This window comes from Anarrhichthys ocellatus, unplaced genomic scaffold (genome assembly GCF_004355925.1).
Source record: "Anarrhichthys ocellatus isolate YVR2014 unplaced genomic scaffold, GSC_Weel_1.0 scaffold13, whole genome shotgun sequence".
Lineage (NCBI taxonomy): Eukaryota > Metazoa > Chordata > Actinopteri > Perciformes > Anarhichadidae > Anarrhichthys > Anarrhichthys ocellatus.
The window spans coordinates 4,739,880-4,757,256 of record NW_022280043.1 but is presented as its reverse complement, the minus strand read 5'-3'; the positions used below and the strand labels follow the sequence as shown (position 1 = coordinate 4,757,256).

The window sequence follows — 17,377 nt, the reverse complement described above, 5'->3', positions numbered from 1 at the left end:
AGGCCTTTTCCAAATGGCACACAAGTATTACAAAAATAATTGCCATTAGTCGGTAATTTACAAGAGTGAGACAAGTAAAAACAAGTCACAGGAATAGTGAAACTGTATGATAGATATTAATCTCTGTTTTTAAGTGTACTGTGTTTGAGAAGAGTGGAGACAAACATCTTGACCAATAGCCAGTAGTTTAAACAATACCATTAGATATATGTGGCTCCACCTCTTTATATCACATGACCACTTCTCACGGTATTCAGAATTAGAAAGACAAATTGTGACAAAAGTACAGTAGATCTGCTGCAGAAAACTTATCAAGTTACATTTATTCAAAAACATAACTATTAACTGTACATTGTGTATTTAAATATTTCATATATTCATATGATTTTAGTAATAATTACAATTTCATTACAGGCAGCCCACTACAGAAAAACTTAATGGCGTGATCAATTGAGGGGCTATACCCCGACATTGTGATATCAAATTGGTCTAGAACACCAGAGTCCAAGCTATCGCCATCAACGACAAAATGTTTAGGAAGGTAAACTAGTCAATATTGCGAGTAAACATTTTTGGAAAACAACTCCATTCAAAGTGTATAAAGATCCTGCTATTTGGGACTGTTACAAGCCTAGACTCAACATGTTGCATTCACATTCTGTAGTTGTGGTAGACTAGCTGCATTGTGTGCTCGATGGAAGAAAAAACAAATTAAAGAAGCAAAGTAAAGGCCTGGTGAGCAAAAAGTTTTACTCCATTTTCTGCAGTCAGGTTTTAACAGTTCATTATCAGCAGCCAGAATTTACAGGCTTATTATACAAAGGCATTGATTTGTCCAGGCATGACCAAAGACATACAGTATGTGGATGGTGACCCAAGCAGTCGGCACAAGACTTTACCGAATGATACACTGGACATGCGTACGATTTATCCTTTGTCAAGACCAAATATATCATCAGGTTTTATTATAACGTTTCCACAATTTATTCATATAACATGAGAACTCCTAGTGCGGGCTCCAAGATCTGCTGTTTGATTTTAATAAGGAGCACATCAACAATCGGAAAAAAACCTTCTTAAGATATTTTCAATTTTAAACCCAATTTATCATTTCATTTAACAGATCAGTTGATCAAAAGTCTGATGTGACAGCAAAGAGCTGCTGGATGTAGTATTGTGCCGTTGTTTGCATCTACGGCAAAATAATTTTGAAATCAGTCAGTCTGACTTTTCAAAAGTTTAGAGGGATCAGATTGAGGCATTTAATTCATTTAAGGCGAGGAATGTAATGTGATCCATTTATTATAGTATCTGGACTAAGCTATAAATACTAGCGCATCCATTTCTAGACCAAACAGTCTCAGATTCTTTGTTACTGTGGATGTAAAAGCTACAAAGCCTTCTAGTGTTGTGATTTTTCTGTGCAACATAAATGCTCTACTTACTACTTAACAGAGGCATGTGAAGTGCTCTACGCTTCCATAGTCGATTACTCAGAGACAGTGATATTTTCTAGACATCTAAGTGATCTGAAACATTTCTTAAACCACTGACAAAGAGGCTCGCTTTGTTCAGATCATTTTATGTTCAATATGTTGCAAAGTTTAAAGTCATCGTCGTGCGGCTTTGAAAAACAGGCAGATTACGTAAAAATGTCAGTAATGGTCACCGTTCAACGGTTCCATTGCTCCTACTCACGCAATGACCCTGAAAAGCTTGATCTAGCTGCTCTACATGGAGTCCCTTCCATGAACAAAATGGTCATTGAAGTGTACGTTTGTCCAAATTTTCTCCACTGATGCTTAGAACAGTGGAAAGTAGCGTGCTGAAAGAGAACAGTAAGTAGGCGGGTCTACCAGTTGTCTAAGTATATAAGTGTAGCTTTGCTTTGATGTAGTGGACGGACACTATGACACGTGGACAGAGACTCATGTTCCGTTCACACCACGAGCGACACAGGAACAGTCTTCATTTTCATTGGAGGCCGGTGACGCCAGACGTGCTACTAAAAAGTTGACGCAACAAAGCGTCAACTAATTAACTGCTTGAGCAACTTCAATGTCGACTCAGCGATAACGGAGCTGCTCACGTTTGGCCGTTTTGTTGATTCTGCCGCACGTAGTGTGAACCCAGCACAGGAATATTTGGGTTTCGTATACATGTAGGAGCAAGTAAGGGCAAAGGTACAACGGTACTGTCCAGTGTCAGATAAGGCATTCCTTTCATGGACGGAAGTTTTTATACTCAAACATTTAGACGTTGGGGTGGGGTTGAAGGTAAAAGGTTGGGCCAATCTTAGTTTTTATAGCATTTCACGTTTACACATATTTCTCTGAATTTGATCTGATTTCTTTCCATCTTATTAAAAGGCAAAATTCAGGTAGCGCTTCTCTGCATGCATACTGCTATGTATACATCCAACACATGCACTATCTGCACAAAAAAAAAGTCCATAAACATTCGATTGTTCTTCCCTCTAACTGTCCCAGGCTGTGCAGTTTTCATGCTTCTCAGGGTACGCTTTGCGTAATCCAACAGCTGTGCAATGAGGCGCATTTTTCATCCATTTTCAAATTCGCTATTAATCCCTGCAGTCGTGCTCCAATGATGCGTGGCTCGGTGGGTTATCCCTTTCATTAAACCCCAGAAAAGCAGTTTCTGCATTCCTGGCTATTTTATGTCTCTCAGATGCCCCGCCCTCTCTTTCAGAGTACAGATGACGACAGAGATTACATAATTTAGTAGAGCGCTGCATCTGTCAATCAGCTCAACCAATCCCTGATTAGAATCTGGTAATCTTCACTCCAGAGTCACCAACGATGAGACGAGCCAATGAAGGATGAACCTGTGAAATATTGAGAGATCAGAAAATAAAATGATTACCAATGATAAGTCTCACATCCACTTATTAACATAACTCCACAGCATTAAAACGTAGCACAAAATAGATGCAAAAGTGGATGTACCTGTGCTTGAAGAGGCCCATAGGGCACCAGTTCTCCATCGACAGTGAGAGTCCCCCGTGTAGACAGAGGCTGCAGCCTGAAGGCCTTGCAGGTAATATGGCTCACATACGGCGAGCTAACAGAGTGGTGGTTTCCTCTTTCCATGGCAAAGAACAGTCTCAGCAGAGTGGCTCTGGAGATCCCCGCCCGCACAAAGGTCAGGTGGATCAGCCCATCGTCGAACCTGGCCTGGGGTGCAGCATGAAGATCAGCCCCAAGGTGGGTCTGATAAAGGGCCAGCACCAGGACAAAGTCCCCTTCAATGGTGATCCAATCTCTGGTGGGAATCGGTTGGTCGAGGGGGGGTAACAAGTCATCCCGAGGGTTATTCAAAAGTGAGATAAAAGGACGGTTCTTCAGCGGTCCTGCTGGCTCAGCAATGTCAAAGTTAAAAGATGAGGACGGTGTGCGTAGAGATGGCGAGGGCGACGTGGAATTTGGGGTATTGGGACGAGGGACGAGGTAGGATGAAGAGTGTGGGGAGGCACATGAAGGGGAGGATGGGGGTGTGGGAGAAAGAGACAGGGAGAGGGATGGGAGTTTAGGGGGGAGGGAGTTTGAGTGGGAGTGCTGGAGGAGAGAGAGGGGCCTCGGACGAGAAGCATTCTGGTTTTGGTCCAGGGTCTTGGGCTTGTAGGAGAAGGGATTGTGACGAAAGGGAGAGGAGATGGTCAGAGATCGTTCACGAGCAACGTCCAGTTGGTAGGGTTCCTTCTGGTAGTAGGTCCCATTCAGATCCATGTCCTCCACCCCATATGAAGGGCCCGAATCTGTGTCGGCCTCCTGACTGAGAGGCTGGTTGAAGAGAGTGTTGGCTATCTGGCTTGAAGGTGCTGAATTCTTTCTCAGTGCCTGTCTGGCCCCCTGAAGGTTTTCTTGGCAAGTGAGACAACCCTCTTGCTCTTCGTCTGCCGCTCGCCCCGCGTCCACCCCACAGCTCTCTTCCAGCTCTCCTGCATGCGACACTCTCCCCCCCTCTGCAGAACCACCGCTGCTTCCGCCATCCTTCCCCTTATCCTCCTCCTCCTCCATCTCACTGGAGTCTTGCGCTACCCTTCCCTCATCTCCCCTTTCATCCTTGATCCCGGCCAACCTTTCCACCCTTCCCATATTGCAGTCTTCCCTTTCAGTTGATTCTGAACTCTCCGAACATGTCCCTGACCTCTCCTCTTCTGCGTCCGTCTCCACCTCCCCCTCCCTCTCTCTGTCCTCTGCCAGGCTGCTTGCCCTCACTACACCGCTTCCTCCTCCCCTAGCCCTCTGCCTTCTTCTCTCCCTTTCTCTCTGCCTCTCCTCTATTTCCCTCTCTCCCTCACCCTTACGCAGGCTCCTCTGTTCACTGATGCCCATGTCAGAGCAGGTGCGATGGATGGGCGTTCGACAGAAGCCCTCCAGGCCTTCTGTGATACTGCGGGAGAGGGGTCTCCTCGGCAGAGGAGGTGTGTCATCTGGTGATGTGGCGCTGATAGACGGAGGCAGGTAGGACAGACGACCCTTGTAGGATCGAAGAGAAGCTATGCGCACCAGGGTGCCCAGGGTGAAGCGAGCAGAGCCCAGGCCACGGTACCTGGAGAAATAGACGGTAACGTTTAGATGAACAAAGCCAATGGTTGATGTTCGTACAGTCTAAGCAATTACACACCCACCTCTCACTCTCAATGTCCACATCAGACACAAAGCCCCAGGCAACCGAGAGGAAAGAAAACAGTCTCCTGGGTGATGCGGCACGGCTGTTGATGGAGGGAGGAGGGCTGGTTGTCACAGAAACCACGTCCATGGGTCGGACGCCGCCTCGGCAGAGCAAAAAGCAGCAGTTCAAAAGGAGGGGCTCCCGAAGGCACATGTCATACCTGAGGGAGATACAAAGAACAGCACATCCTGTGAGGAAAGATAAGGAGAGAACTGTGCAAAACAACAGGTCAATACAGAGTCCTTCCACTATTTAGAGATATCGATGTCAAGATAACACGTTCAGGACGAAAACATCAAGGAAGCTCTGTCTGTCACATTCAATATGAATAAGCTTTGAAAAAAAACAAGCAAACACAGCTCTTTGCAGCAGTGGAGGAGGGGCTTCAGGGCGTGAGTTGAGCAGGTCGTCTGCAGCGGGCCTTCACAGACTACGACTCATTGACTGTAGTTCACTTTTACCGCTGAATATAGTAACATTACAACGGAACAGAACTCTTCTTGACTTCTCTCAAGTCAATGAGCAGCTGGCAGCACTTCCGGGGGCCGACATTCGGCTCGTTCCGAAGAGGCATGCGCTCTCATGATCTTTGAATCTTAATTTATGCTTTTCTGTTTCAGTTGATAAAAGTAACACTTTGGTCATCTCAAGTAGTTGCAAAGTTTCATTAAGAAATTACAGAGAAGATATATCATAAGATATCCTTAATTACCACCTTTTTCTGTTGACAGAGCTGAGTATTTGTCTGGTTTCACAATTGAGCTGGAAAACCAGATTTGACTGATTCTCTTTACAGATATCAATGATGCATGCTTACCCTGCATGGTGGTTGATGGAGCCAGCCAGTGCATTCCCAGAGCCACAAGGAAGAATACCGACGGGCGTTTTTATTGCTTGTTCCCAGTCGGGACGCTCCATCAGCCCATTAATTACCTGCAGGTACACAACACAGACATTTTTGAAAATCTCTGGACACAATTTAACATATATATGTGGTACTAATAACAGAGAATAAATATCTTCACTGTCAAACCATAACCACTAAATTCTACCATGCTTAGCCCAACAAAAACATGACTCACCTCGTGCAGAAGGCCGTCTCCAGAGACGATGATGATGCCATCCCACTCTGAGAGCGATATCTCTCTGATGAGCTCTCTGGCATGGTTCTGACGCTCTGAGACAGATTCATTAAGTTAACACCAGTTATGCATGCATGTTAATTTAATACGTAAATATAGTATCTGACGTGTTACCTGTCTGTATAAGGTTGTAGCTGATGTTGGCCTCTCTGATCATTGGCAGGATGTGGGTCTGACACCACTGCATTGCCTGGCCCCTCCCACTGAAGGGATTGACCAGTAACATTAGTCGCCTGGGACGAGGTAGCAGACTTCTTGAAAATTCTGTTTGAAAAAGAAAGGGGGAGGAGCATAAATAAGTGAAAGCTCACACAGTTCTTGTCCAGAACAAAGAGAGGAACTAGAGGTTCACTACAAAGCAAGCCTACAGGGAGCTGTCAGTACAGTGTTGCCCAAACCTGAAGTTTGAGTGCATTTGACCGTTTATTTAGTTATTTCACCTCACTGGATCTACTTCACACTGCATAATACTACCACCCGACAGCGTGTCTGTCAATCATTTATATTCAGATGCATGGTGAAACACAAGTACCATTCAGAATATAGGAATGAAATAAAACAAGGTGATGAAATAATAATAAATCATGCATTATCTGTCCAACTGGAGTGCAGAGGCAACATTCCCATTCTCTGCTCTTTCATCAGCCCAGGTATGACGCTTAGAATAAATAAAACAGCTTTGAAGATTTAGTATAGTACGGATGTTTGCCAGCGGTGCAGGGAAGGAGATGCACTCACAGATAATCCCAGATTATTAAACAAACAATACTAAAGACAATCAACAGAAAACCCAGAGAACCACAGCTATGTTGTTCGTAAGCATAAAAACTCACAGACTCAAGACAGCAAGTGATTCAGAAATGGAGTGATTGGATAAGAGAAATATAACAGAGCGATGCGGAAGAATGAAGGCTATGTGAGCAAAGTGGAGCAGACACGAGGGGTGAAACAAAAGGCTGGCAACACTGAGAACTGTAACAGAGTATGAATGAGGCACGAGCAGACAAGGGGCAAACAGAGGCTTGGGATAGAAATACAAAATGATTTGACAGTTTTACCTCTGTTGGGGGAAGGAGACAGTGATGTGAGAGGTAAAGACTGAGGAAGACAAATTATGGAGAGTATCAAGAGTATTATATGTTAAAGATTAAGTCTAAAGAAAAGGAAAGAGACAGGAAGAGATAAGCGATTCCGGCAAAGTGCAGGACGCATACAGTAAGTAATGGTGAGAAAAAGATAATTACACAAAGTAAACACTGAGCAGGGCCTTGCTATCTGTTTGATTATTGAGGAAGGGGTGGCAAAGCAGCCCCACCCTCTTGGTCTCTAACTTTGACAGTGAATGATACGGGCGTGTGTGCAGGACAGATAAGGAAAACAAACAAAGGAGTATGAGTTAAAAGTGAGATGTAGTTGGGTAAAAAACATTGAAATCCAAACTAAATATTCTGAATAATAAATCTCACATCCTCTTAAGGTGCATTAGTGTTAATCCCCCCCTTTGTTTTTTTTTCTACATAACCCCTAAAATGCTTAACTACTCTTGGTTAAATGTGTGTTCTCTGTGACAATATATGAATGCTGTACATACAGAAAGGTCTTGGGTCACTGTGACATTAAGCTATACTTAGCACGCATTTACAAAGGAGACATAAATCAAGGCAGCATTGTGTAGTTTCAAGTAGTAAACAGGAATTCAAGACTTATTCATAGACACAAACAATGAGGTAAGCCAAAGTAAATCACACATCTATGGCAAACTAACCATGTTTACCTTTTGATAAAGCCTTTCACTGTAACTCCACTATAAATCAAAGGCCAGGATTATGAATAACTAGCGGTTGTGTTGCTCCGCCAACCAGTCAAGCTGCAATTTACATCCACGCAATATTCATCCAAGTGAATATTGCACTGTATTCACTTTATATGTTTATATGTTGGACTAGAGAGAAACGTCTTTTCAACTCCCCTGTATGTCCAGTACATTGTGGAATTGACAATAAAGCAAACTTTGAACGTCTGTCCAAAATGTTATCGCTTCTTCCTTTATCCTTTTAGACATTTGTGTGAAATTGTCATAATAAGAATATCAATTATTTAGTAATGACCAAAGATGTGTTTTGTGATGTCACAGTGACCCCGAACAATTTCTAATCAGTTCATCATTTAGTCCAAGTGAATGGCTGGGCCAAATTTGATGAAATTCCCTCCAGGCATTCCTGAGAATGGACCGGACGGACGTACGAACATACAGATGGACAAACCAAACACTTACAGCCTCTAGTGCGGAGGCATTAAAAGTAAATACTTGAAACGTTGACTGAAAAAATATGAGTGGCAAAAGTCAAATGAAGTTCACATTCATGAATTGCCAATGAAAATGTAGGCAAATTGAGGTTAATGCGATACAACAAGCACAAGTATGGTCCTGTAACACCATCTGACAGCCTGAACACACACAACACACTCACCTGTGTCAGCAGTGACGGTCACACCTCTCAGTAGACACTGCACAGCAGCCGACCACCTCTCAGCTTCGCAACGGCTTTCTGCCAGGTAGGCCCTCACTTGCCTGCGCCGAGACACACCTTTCCGTCGTTTGCCTGGCGGGTACCAGTAAAGCACCAGAAGAGGGGGCGCCGGGGCACGAGGGCAGCTGCACCCCACCAGCTCCGACAAAGGCAGCAAGAGACGGGCTTCCTTCCCCGTCCTCGGTGACAGCCGCTGGATATGTATGTGGGTGTGAGTGAGGGTCAAGGCATAGTTGGAGGCCGGAGTAGGGGAGGCCGCAGGGGAGAGACCCCCCGGACCACCACCGGGGCTGTTGGGGCAGCTGTTATTGTTGCTGTTGCTGCCTGAACCCCAGCTGGCAAATTGGCCATGAAGGAGGGCTTCTGCTGTGGAAGGTGAAGACGGCTCTGGAGATCGCATCCTCGCTGCTGAAGCGGACCAGGCTGATCAGGACAACGTTGGTTTACCAAGCTTGAGGGTCGTATTTTCTCCAGTGAAGAAGCTTGAAGGGAGGAATCTGGCAGCTCTTAAAGATTTTAAGTGAAAATCAAAATGTATCTGAATGTCAGTCAGAGTGTTGTTCCGGAAATCTCCTCAAAATCATTCTCCCTCTTCAGTGTTAGGATTCAAGAGACAATGTCACAAAAAACGCTGCTCCGAGTTTCTGTTTCCGTCTGTCCATTTAAGAAGTATGTGTTCATTTGAAAAGGAATGAAATACCTCTTCCAGAGTAACGGTTCCTCTGGGAGAGTATTTATCCAGTGAACTGCTAAAGATCTGTCTTTGTGTTACAGTCAGAAAGCTCCCATCAAAGTTTGAGCTGAAGAGTCGTCAGCTTCTACAGTTTACTGCCAGTGGAAAAATGAGTGAGCAACACTTTAACATATTCAAAGACAACAGAACAAGATCAGTCATTTCAACAAATGTGTTCTTCACAAGATTGCATCAGTAAAAAAAAAAAAAAAAAAAAAAGTTTACATTACATCCCAAATCCTCCTATTGCGATAACAATATAAAGCAGCAGAGCAGCTCCTCGAAATTAACACTAAATCTTTAAATAATTACACAAATGGACAAATAATTAAAACGGATCTATTAAGTGTGAATAAGACAAACAAACACACCTTGTTTAAACAAGGAGGCTGCAACAATTACATAAAATTAATGAAAAAGTAATGAATATTGCGGAGTATGTTGCATGGTAGGTGCTGGACGAAATGTAATTAATGCCACAAAGATACGATAAGTACAGGCTTTTTCAAGACCTTTGATACCTGTATTGCTATCTGTAATCTCAGTGATATAGGAGGCAGACAAGAGGAGTGACTATACCAGTCCTCTAGACAGTAGTGTCATACATTAATGTTTCAGCCAAAGAAATACTACTTCATTATATGTTCTCCACAAGAAGAGGGTGAACACCGGGTAAGACAGGTGGAGACTAGACAACAACAAAAATACAAAACAGAAACAAAACAAAAGACAAACAAGGAGACAGTTCCAGGTCGCTCCTCAGTTTATGTCATGGTAGTGTCCCTGACTCAAGCCTCACGTTCCCTCCCGAAGATCTTTGTTCCTGTACCAACACATAAGAGGAGTGGAGGACAAAAGTCAATTGTAGAAGTGTAGCAAACAGAACTTTAGTGTGTGGGTGATCCACTAAATAAATTGAATAAATAATTGTAGTTAACTGTAATTCACCTGGGATTTCACTGTGCAAAGGCGAGTGTCACGATAAGAGGAAGAGATTACGGTTACAGGGTGAAGCAATACAAGGCCTACCGTGCCCCTTGACCCCAAGTGCGTCTTTGTACATAATGACTAACAGTCACACATCCTCAACCGCCTTGCTTAGACGCCACATTATTTTGCATTTAAGGTTGAATGTGGATAACCACTTCTGGTTGGTGTTCTTTTTTTTTTGTATTAAAAGAGCTTTTGTGCGATGGGATTTTGGGGAAACAGCGTCTTTCTCACAATTCGAATCTAGGATTGAGATTTTTCAAATTGCTGACCGAAATGGTGGTGAATTTGAGAGGTTTCGCAATACGCATTAGCATGCAACAATCTTACATTGTTCCCTATAAAGAGGTAGCTTCATAGTGAGCCTGTTAAAAATGTAATGACCATTAGAAATTCATGTGAGATTAGGATATACTGTATACACTACATACAAATAGTAACATAAGTGCAAATGTAGTAGTAACAAAGTATAATTTACCATTATCTCATTTATATTCATGCAACAGCTAGATGACAGGTTGAACTAATGTTAAAGCTCCAAGAAAGCAGGATCCAGTTAATTAGACTTTAGTGCGTCAAAGAGCAACTACTGGACTATAAATTAATAAACTTGTCACATCTTTCCTTCAAGTTTCATAACAGCCCAGACACATTATGCAAGCTGTGGTGCAGACAAAATCAATACCTGGCTGATGTCCTGTTTTAAATAAAAAAATTTAAAAAAACACACAAAACGGAGCTCACTGGTGTCCATTGTTGCACCTTCACGTCCTTGAAGTGCAGGGCGGGGACACCCAGAAATAATGTCAGCAGGCTAATTGTGTCCCCCACACAATGAGCCTGTTGTTCAGTGACTTCGGGGTATTTTGGGCAAGTTTAGGTTACCGTATACTTTTAATTCAGGAGCATTCACATACCAGAGGCATGTATACACTTAACAGCATTGACATCTTGGTTTATAACCCTGATGATATAAAGTGACGTTAAAATGTTTAAACTTTAATACCAATGACATCCACCGAGCGTTAGCTAGCAGGACGACAGGCTGTTAGCCGGCTGAACAACTTAACTCTTGTAGTTTAACAGTCACCTTTAAGGCACACCTAATCTTCAGAGATACTTTCACTAATATTGTGCGGCCTTTGACAGATCTATCATAAACTAAATGCGTTTGAAGTTACGAATCTTTGCATTGAACAAACGTAATAGACAAACGCCAGCTAATGTTGTGAATACAGCAGCTAACGTAAACTGCTGCCTGACAGCGTTGTCAGTTACAACGCTAGTTAGCAGCGGCTAGCAGTGTGCTTCTCAACATATAACCTAAGTTTAACCTGATTTACGGCACTGTTAAAACTGTATCCTCTTGGAAATGACTAGACACCACCACGGGTGTGTTGAAAAAGCCCCATATCACGTTGTATTTACTGGTATGTTTAAGGAGGTATAACCAAGTCAGCGCACAACGTTAAGCTAACAGTTTGGATTCTTTCAAGCCGGACTAACACGAGCAACTGCTACCTTTTAAAGTTATATCTTTGCCCAACACCGCCTTTGAAGGAGCCAAGTTAACTGTTATATATCAAAGCACAATTACCTCATCTCGTCTCCCCCCCCCCCTCCCTCACAGGCAGTCGCTTGCTCTGGAAACTGTAGCTCGCTGCAGGAAGTGTGTGGAGACGCAGCAGCAGCAGCTTTGAGCGGCGGACAGGAAGTCCAATGGCGATAAAGGAAAACACTGCGACACCCACCGACATTCTCCAATCATTCACAGACCACTTCCTGGGTAAGCAAGTTTTTTTTCCCTCTTGGCCAACTCGTTATCAATACTGATCATACGATTAGTGACGTCAGATATACGTTAAAATGGGCTGAACTGGAAATAAAGGGATGTATGTAAAATAAGAGATGTTTTAACTTGATCTCCGTCCTCTCCGGTGATGTCAACCAGCATGACATCTTCTGCTTAAAAATCAGTGACAGGTGTATTTGCAAGCTTTAAAAAACGCAAAAGACAACTCATTTTGTACAGTCGCTTTTTTTTTTATTTGTATCAGATTGCATGGAAAATCAAGACACGCACTAGTTCTTGTAGCCACGGCTGGCTCTGCGACCACGAGCTCTCTCGAACTTCCTGCCCTTGGAGCGGATGTAGGGCCTGGAAAACAGGGGGAATAGGTTAGTATGAAGTTCACATAATACAGTTATGCATATAATATATGCGTTAATATTTTTGGCTCCATCAATGCTGCCGTACAAATGGCCGCAAACTGAATCTAGCACACTATTTACAATCACTAAAATGGTCAAAGAGTCATCATTAAAAACAATTTTCATCTTACTTTTGTGCCAACTACTCACTCAGTTCAGACAAATCATTGATAGCAACTCAGATACACCATAGCTCAGTGGCATTGGTTTTTTTAATCAGATATGATAAGAGGTGTGGCAATTTACATGTCACAAAACTAAAAGCACAAAGGTAAATTGTAAAATGAATGACGAATCTATAACAGACTGACATTATTCATGTTATAGTAACAGGCTGTGCTTTTCCTACAAGTCAAAATGTCTGCTCTGAAAACACCCATTATCTGCAAAACTAATAAATCTACCTTCCTCCAACTAAGCAACCATGTATAACAGCACAAAATACTTTTAAACTACATTGGGTTATCTTGGTGAACTCCCAGAATTCAACCCAACAGCCCGTCTCACAGGCTGATTGATTAGAATTTTCAGCTGATTATACACCAAAGAAAACACCTATATTCCATTTCTACCAATATATAAATGCAACTCACTGTTGCTTTAAGTAACAAAGAGGAAATTCATGTCATTAGTTAAACCTGTGCTTGAAAGCTTGATTACTTGCTTCTTCACAAAATAAACCAATGGATAAAGATATCATTGCCCCGGCAACTCAAAATGTAATTTAACCACATGTACACATCAAATTACATCTGTGACCTGAATGCTAAGTTATTTTTAGTGCCGTATAAGAGTCGGGACAAATGCTGTATATATTTAGTCAATATGGTATCAACTAGAACATCAGACCACTCAGAATGCTGAATGTATTGTATAAACCTGACATCTCAGTGTAGTTTCTGTAAGAAAACCATCGTCTTCTATTTGGGCCAATTTGGTAGCCTGATAGATATACTGCTACAATAAAAGATTTTACTGGGACAGATTAACGCAAACATTTTGCTTTGTGTTTGACAAAGAGAACCAACACATCAACTATACACATACTTGGTGTGGCTGTGGGGAGTTCCAGGGGCTTTTCCGAAGTGCCTGTACACCTCTCTGCCTTTACGGGGTCCTGAAAAACAAACGTGTTACGATTAAAACATACAAATGATATACAGCATCTAAAAAAAATAAATCCATTACTTGAGAAGTATTTCCAATTCATAACTTTAATGCCAACATGCCACATTTTGCACATTTGTATCCACTTGTGGAAAAGATTGAATTAAGCACACAATCCTCAAATTATCAAATTACAGGTTTGACGGAGCTTAAGAGTGGCTGAGTGATCTATTACAGTTCAGATCACTAGATTAAAAGAAATCTGGAGTAATGTTAAGAATGAAAAGTTATAAATGTGAGTTTCCAATTTAGTGGTTAATTTTGATGACATGTTTTGACAGTTTCTAAAACCACACTTAATGAATATTTCCAGTAAACTCACACTAGCACTCGATGCTGTAGTTTTTACCATTTGTTAATATTTATGACTTTAAAAAAGGAGAAGCCTGTCATATAGAACATAACATTGAGACATTAAGGTCTCTTAAGTCTGACTAATTCAAATGAACAGTGCTCAACAAATAATTAATTGCCAAAAGTCAGTTCAGATCACAGATAAAACCTGCTTTCATAATGCTGCAATCACATAGAATCAGGTAGACAAACACCGTCTGGACAGCTTGAAAAAACCCAACAAACGTTTGCCATCGTCTGCCTGATTTCATGTGAATGCAGCAAAATACATGCAGTACTCTACCGTATTATCATGACATTACAGACCAAGTTCCCTTATAAGTGCCTCCTTAAATCAACAGATGTGTGGACTAAAAGGGCAGTCCTCAAAATCCTTTCATGCAAAAAGGAAACGTACACGTTGCCTCTCATCCTTGCAAACACTTGTCTTAAGTGCCTAGAAGTACCACGAGTGCAAGTTAACACAAGTAGCCTTATTGACAATCTTAACTGCTATTCCCAACTGACTATGCTACAGGACTAAATGTGTAATAAATGTGGGCTTGATTTGTAGACCACCTTGGTGGACAAAGTTCCCCCAGCACCAATGGGACAGCAAGGGCTTACTTTATCCTGGTATATTAATATGAATAGAACCAATGTTTAGTTACCTGACAGCAGCACTGTGCCTTGTCCTTTGGGAGAGGCCAAAGCCAGCTGGTCAAAGGTCATCACCTCACCGCCTGACTTTAGGATTCTGCGACGGGCACCATCAGTTACCCTCAGAGCGCAGATCTGCGGGAGAACAAACGGGACGTGAGGACTTTGTCAGAGACTAAACAGCATTGATTGAATGGTAACTTTATGGGGAAAAAACAACATAATAGGTGAAGTTTGCTTTGATACCTTGAGCTTGGGGATATCCTGGATCCTGACATCATCAGTGACTGATCCTACAATAACAGCGATTCTGTTCTCACGGCCAGGCATCCTCATCTTACGGATCTGGATGCAACGGAAGCAAAGTCAGAAATTCAGCAACCGACACTGGGCTGAGACACCTTCAACATTAGAACGTCTAATCAGTTATTTTAATATTTCTATTTTACAACCAGTTTAACTTTATTTCATACATATCCATTGTTATCGTTAAGGGGTAATGCAATTTGAGAGCCACATTAACACTGACTAACAACTTCAATCCAAATTTAACCCAATCCGACCTACATCATGAAAGTCAGACCCTTAACTCAGGTCATCTACTGCTACGCTCTTTCACTCCAAAATAAATGTCTGTGTATCTCAATACACAAAATTCAGTGTCGCATTTTGAAGTTCACACCAGGCCAGGGCACTAACATCTAAGTAATCAGAACACTTTGACAGAATTGTACCGATGGTGGAAATAAAATTTCATACACTGACAAATAAACTGTATTTGATGCAGGTCTGTTATATCTGCACTCACACTGATCAGGTGGTTCTGATCTGTGCATCAATAAAAACAGTCAAACCAAACATTCCATGTCAAAAAAGGCTTTGCAGTCTTAATATTTTAGCTTACATATCTAATAATAGCAAACAAAAGGACTCATAAGTGGTGGGCAGGATGAGAGACAGTTGATTACTGACCAGGCGGGAGATGGAGATGGGCGGCCTGTTGGTCCGGCTCATGAAGAGCCTCCTCAGGACCACCTTGTTGAAGGGAGCATTTGAACGGCGGGCCAGGAACCGGTACAACTGTAAGAACCCAACAGGACAGTTAGGAACATCAACTCAGAAGTTACTGTGCCAAGATGACAAAATAAGATATACGTGTAGTGTGAGGCATGTGTAAATCTAAGTTACCTTGACCAGAAGCCTCAGGTAGATGTCCTGGCTCTTTGGCTCTTTCCTGTGCACCTTACGGTCCTTGTTGTGTCTGATGTCGACTCCCTTGAAAAGTAAACAAACATGAATACAACAAATAGTAGCTATAATAGATTAACAACCAGCCCCTATAAGTATAATCTTTAGCATTACACTGAGACTTAAGGGCACCCAGGAGGCTCCACAGGCCAGTTCACACGTTGACTCTCCACAGCTAACTGCTAGCACGAGCGGCACAGTCAACGAGCGTACACTTCAAAGTGTATTTGGGAACTTAGGTTAATTTTGGGGCAAATTAAAAACCATAAACATAATATTCCGCTTCCTGAAGCGCTTTTATTGCTCGTTTCTGGTCCACTTTGAGGCGTGAAGCGGCTGTGTGGACGACACTACATCGGCATCGACCAGGGTAACGTTAAGCTAGTCTTATTTAAATGGTCTAATAACAGGAAATCATGCCAGGACTGTATCATAAATGATGTTTAAAACAGGCAAACAATGGCACTATGAACACGAGATGTTTTAATTGAGAGGATGATCGTGGATATTTACGCTATTGTATTCAACATTTTCTTCTAGCAGTACCTACCATCTTGGGCTCAGAGCGAAAAGGGAAAAGGAAGAGCTGAGGTCTCGCGATAAACACTGCGCTGAAATCTCGAGTCTCCGATTGGTTACAGAGGAGCGCTTCCTGCAGGACAGCGCCCCCAGTGGTCGAGAGGAGAAGTGTATTACTAATTTGACTTAAAAAAAAAAAATCTCTAATTGATTATAAGGACATTTATTTTGTATAGATATGATTAAGCTTAGTTATTAGGCTATTTTATTATTTATCCATTATTTTCTGGACCTTATTTTAACATTCTTACTATATGCTCTGTACTGTCCTGTTACGTACTGTACTGTAATGCCAATTCATTTAAAATGCAATTCATTCAAATATCCTATTTGCAGGCAAGAAATACTGTCCGCTCTGTTAAACATCTTGTCCATCAACATGAGGTGCCAAAAAATATGAAGTTCTGTTTCAGTTTGTTTATGACAGAAGGAGCTAATTAGACACGAGTATACGATTAGCTTCTTGATAAAATGTTTTAAAAGAAAAGAAGAATCACATATGAAACAAAGTAAACAATAGCTTTTTATTTTTTTGTTTTGTTTAAAAATGTATGGCAACATCAACAAAGTTATTCACAGCACACAGACAAAATGTAACGAGGACTTAACAGCTTGGTTGTTCTCTGTTTTCTCAGAGAAAATTACAAAATGAGTACCAGCAATGCTTAAATCTGATGGATCATTGTAATTTACATTTGGATACAGTATTCTGTTAGGAGACATGAAAATAACAACAATAACCCATGCAGGTTGATTCACATAGATGTGACCTTTATCTTATTCCATTGTTTTCTCAGTTAATGACTTTACAACTAAATTCTTCTCTTAAATAAACCTTTTCTAATGTCAGTCATTCAAGTTCTCTCCAGTTTATTCAGGTTTGTGGCCACTCTGCTGTCTGAGGTGACACAGGAAGATAGTGAAAACCAATGCGATGCCTCCCAGGAACACTGTCCGTGCCACAGGGGGGACCAGGGCAAAGTTCACTGCCTAAGATGGTGGAAGAGAGGAAAAATTGTCATTCTACATCTGTATATGTACTGTGTGTGTGTGTGTGTGTGTGTGTGTGTGTGTGTGTGTGTGTGTGT

General features: G+C 41.9%; 3 protein-coding genes across 3 annotated transcripts in view; all 3 read right to left on the bottom strand.

The window, feature by feature from the left end:
* Window positions 1-298: 298 nt before the first annotated feature.
* sphk2 (sphingosine kinase 2) lies at window positions 299-12,023 on the bottom strand. Its single transcript, XM_031852968.1, has 8 exons — window positions 11,689-12,023; window positions 8,309-9,924; window positions 5,952-6,101; window positions 5,778-5,872; window positions 5,513-5,628; window positions 4,652-4,855; window positions 2,967-4,572; window positions 299-2,845 (listed from the first exon to the last, which is right to left on the bottom strand). The coding sequence occupies exons 2-8, from the start codon at window positions 8,766-8,768 to the stop codon at window positions 2,783-2,785; spliced, it is 2,694 nt and encodes an 897-aa protein (XP_031708828.1). The 5' UTR covers window positions 8,769-9,924; window positions 11,689-12,023; the 3' UTR covers window positions 299-2,782.
* Window positions 12,024-12,118: 95 nt separating this feature from the next.
* rpl18 (ribosomal protein L18) lies at window positions 12,119-16,590 on the bottom strand. Its single transcript, XM_031853068.1, has 8 exons — window positions 16,570-16,590; window positions 16,261-16,362; window positions 15,651-15,737; window positions 15,435-15,542; window positions 14,709-14,807; window positions 14,474-14,597; window positions 13,350-13,419; window positions 12,119-12,249 (listed from the first exon to the last, which is right to left on the bottom strand). The coding sequence occupies exons 1-8, from the start codon at window positions 16,588-16,590 to the stop codon at window positions 12,174-12,176; spliced, it is 687 nt and encodes a 228-aa protein (XP_031708928.1). The 3' UTR covers window positions 12,119-12,173.
* Window positions 16,591-16,847: 257 nt separating this feature from the next.
* The window catches only part of LOC116386379 (mpv17-like protein), a 9,270-nt gene continuing 8,740 nt past the window's right edge, over window positions 16,848-17,377 (bottom strand). The window contains exon 6 of the mRNA XM_031852521.1: window positions 16,848-17,279. Coding sequence (XP_031708381.1) covers window positions 17,160-17,279 — 120 coding nt within the window. The 3' untranslated portion in view covers window positions 16,848-17,159. The remainder of the gene's footprint in view (window positions 17,280-17,377) is intronic.

Bases quoted from the DNA above. Each gene is read 5' to 3' on its own strand.
- rpl18 (XM_031853068.1), bottom strand. From the start codon at position 16,590: ATGAATTGGCATTACAGTACA. The intron at 14,808-15,434 runs GTCAGTAATCAA...CGTTGCATCCAG, and splicing joins CCATCTCCATCTCCCGCCTG to ATCCGTAAGATGAGGATGCC. The intron at 12,250-13,349 runs GTATGTGTATAG...CCTGTTTTCCAG, and splicing joins ACTCCCCACAGCCACACCAA to GCCCTACATCCGCTCCAAGG.
- sphk2 (XM_031852968.1), bottom strand. From the start codon at position 8,768: ATGCGATCTCCAGAGCCGTCTTCACCTTCCACAGCAGAAGCCCTCCTT. The intron at 5,873-5,951 runs GTAACACGTCAG...AATCTGTCTCAG, and splicing joins CTACAACCTTATACAGACAG to AGCGTCAGAACCATGCCAGA. The intron at 4,856-5,512 runs GTAAGCATGCAT...TATCTCCCTCAG, and splicing joins TCCATCAACCACCATGCAGG to GTATGACATGTGCCTTCGGG.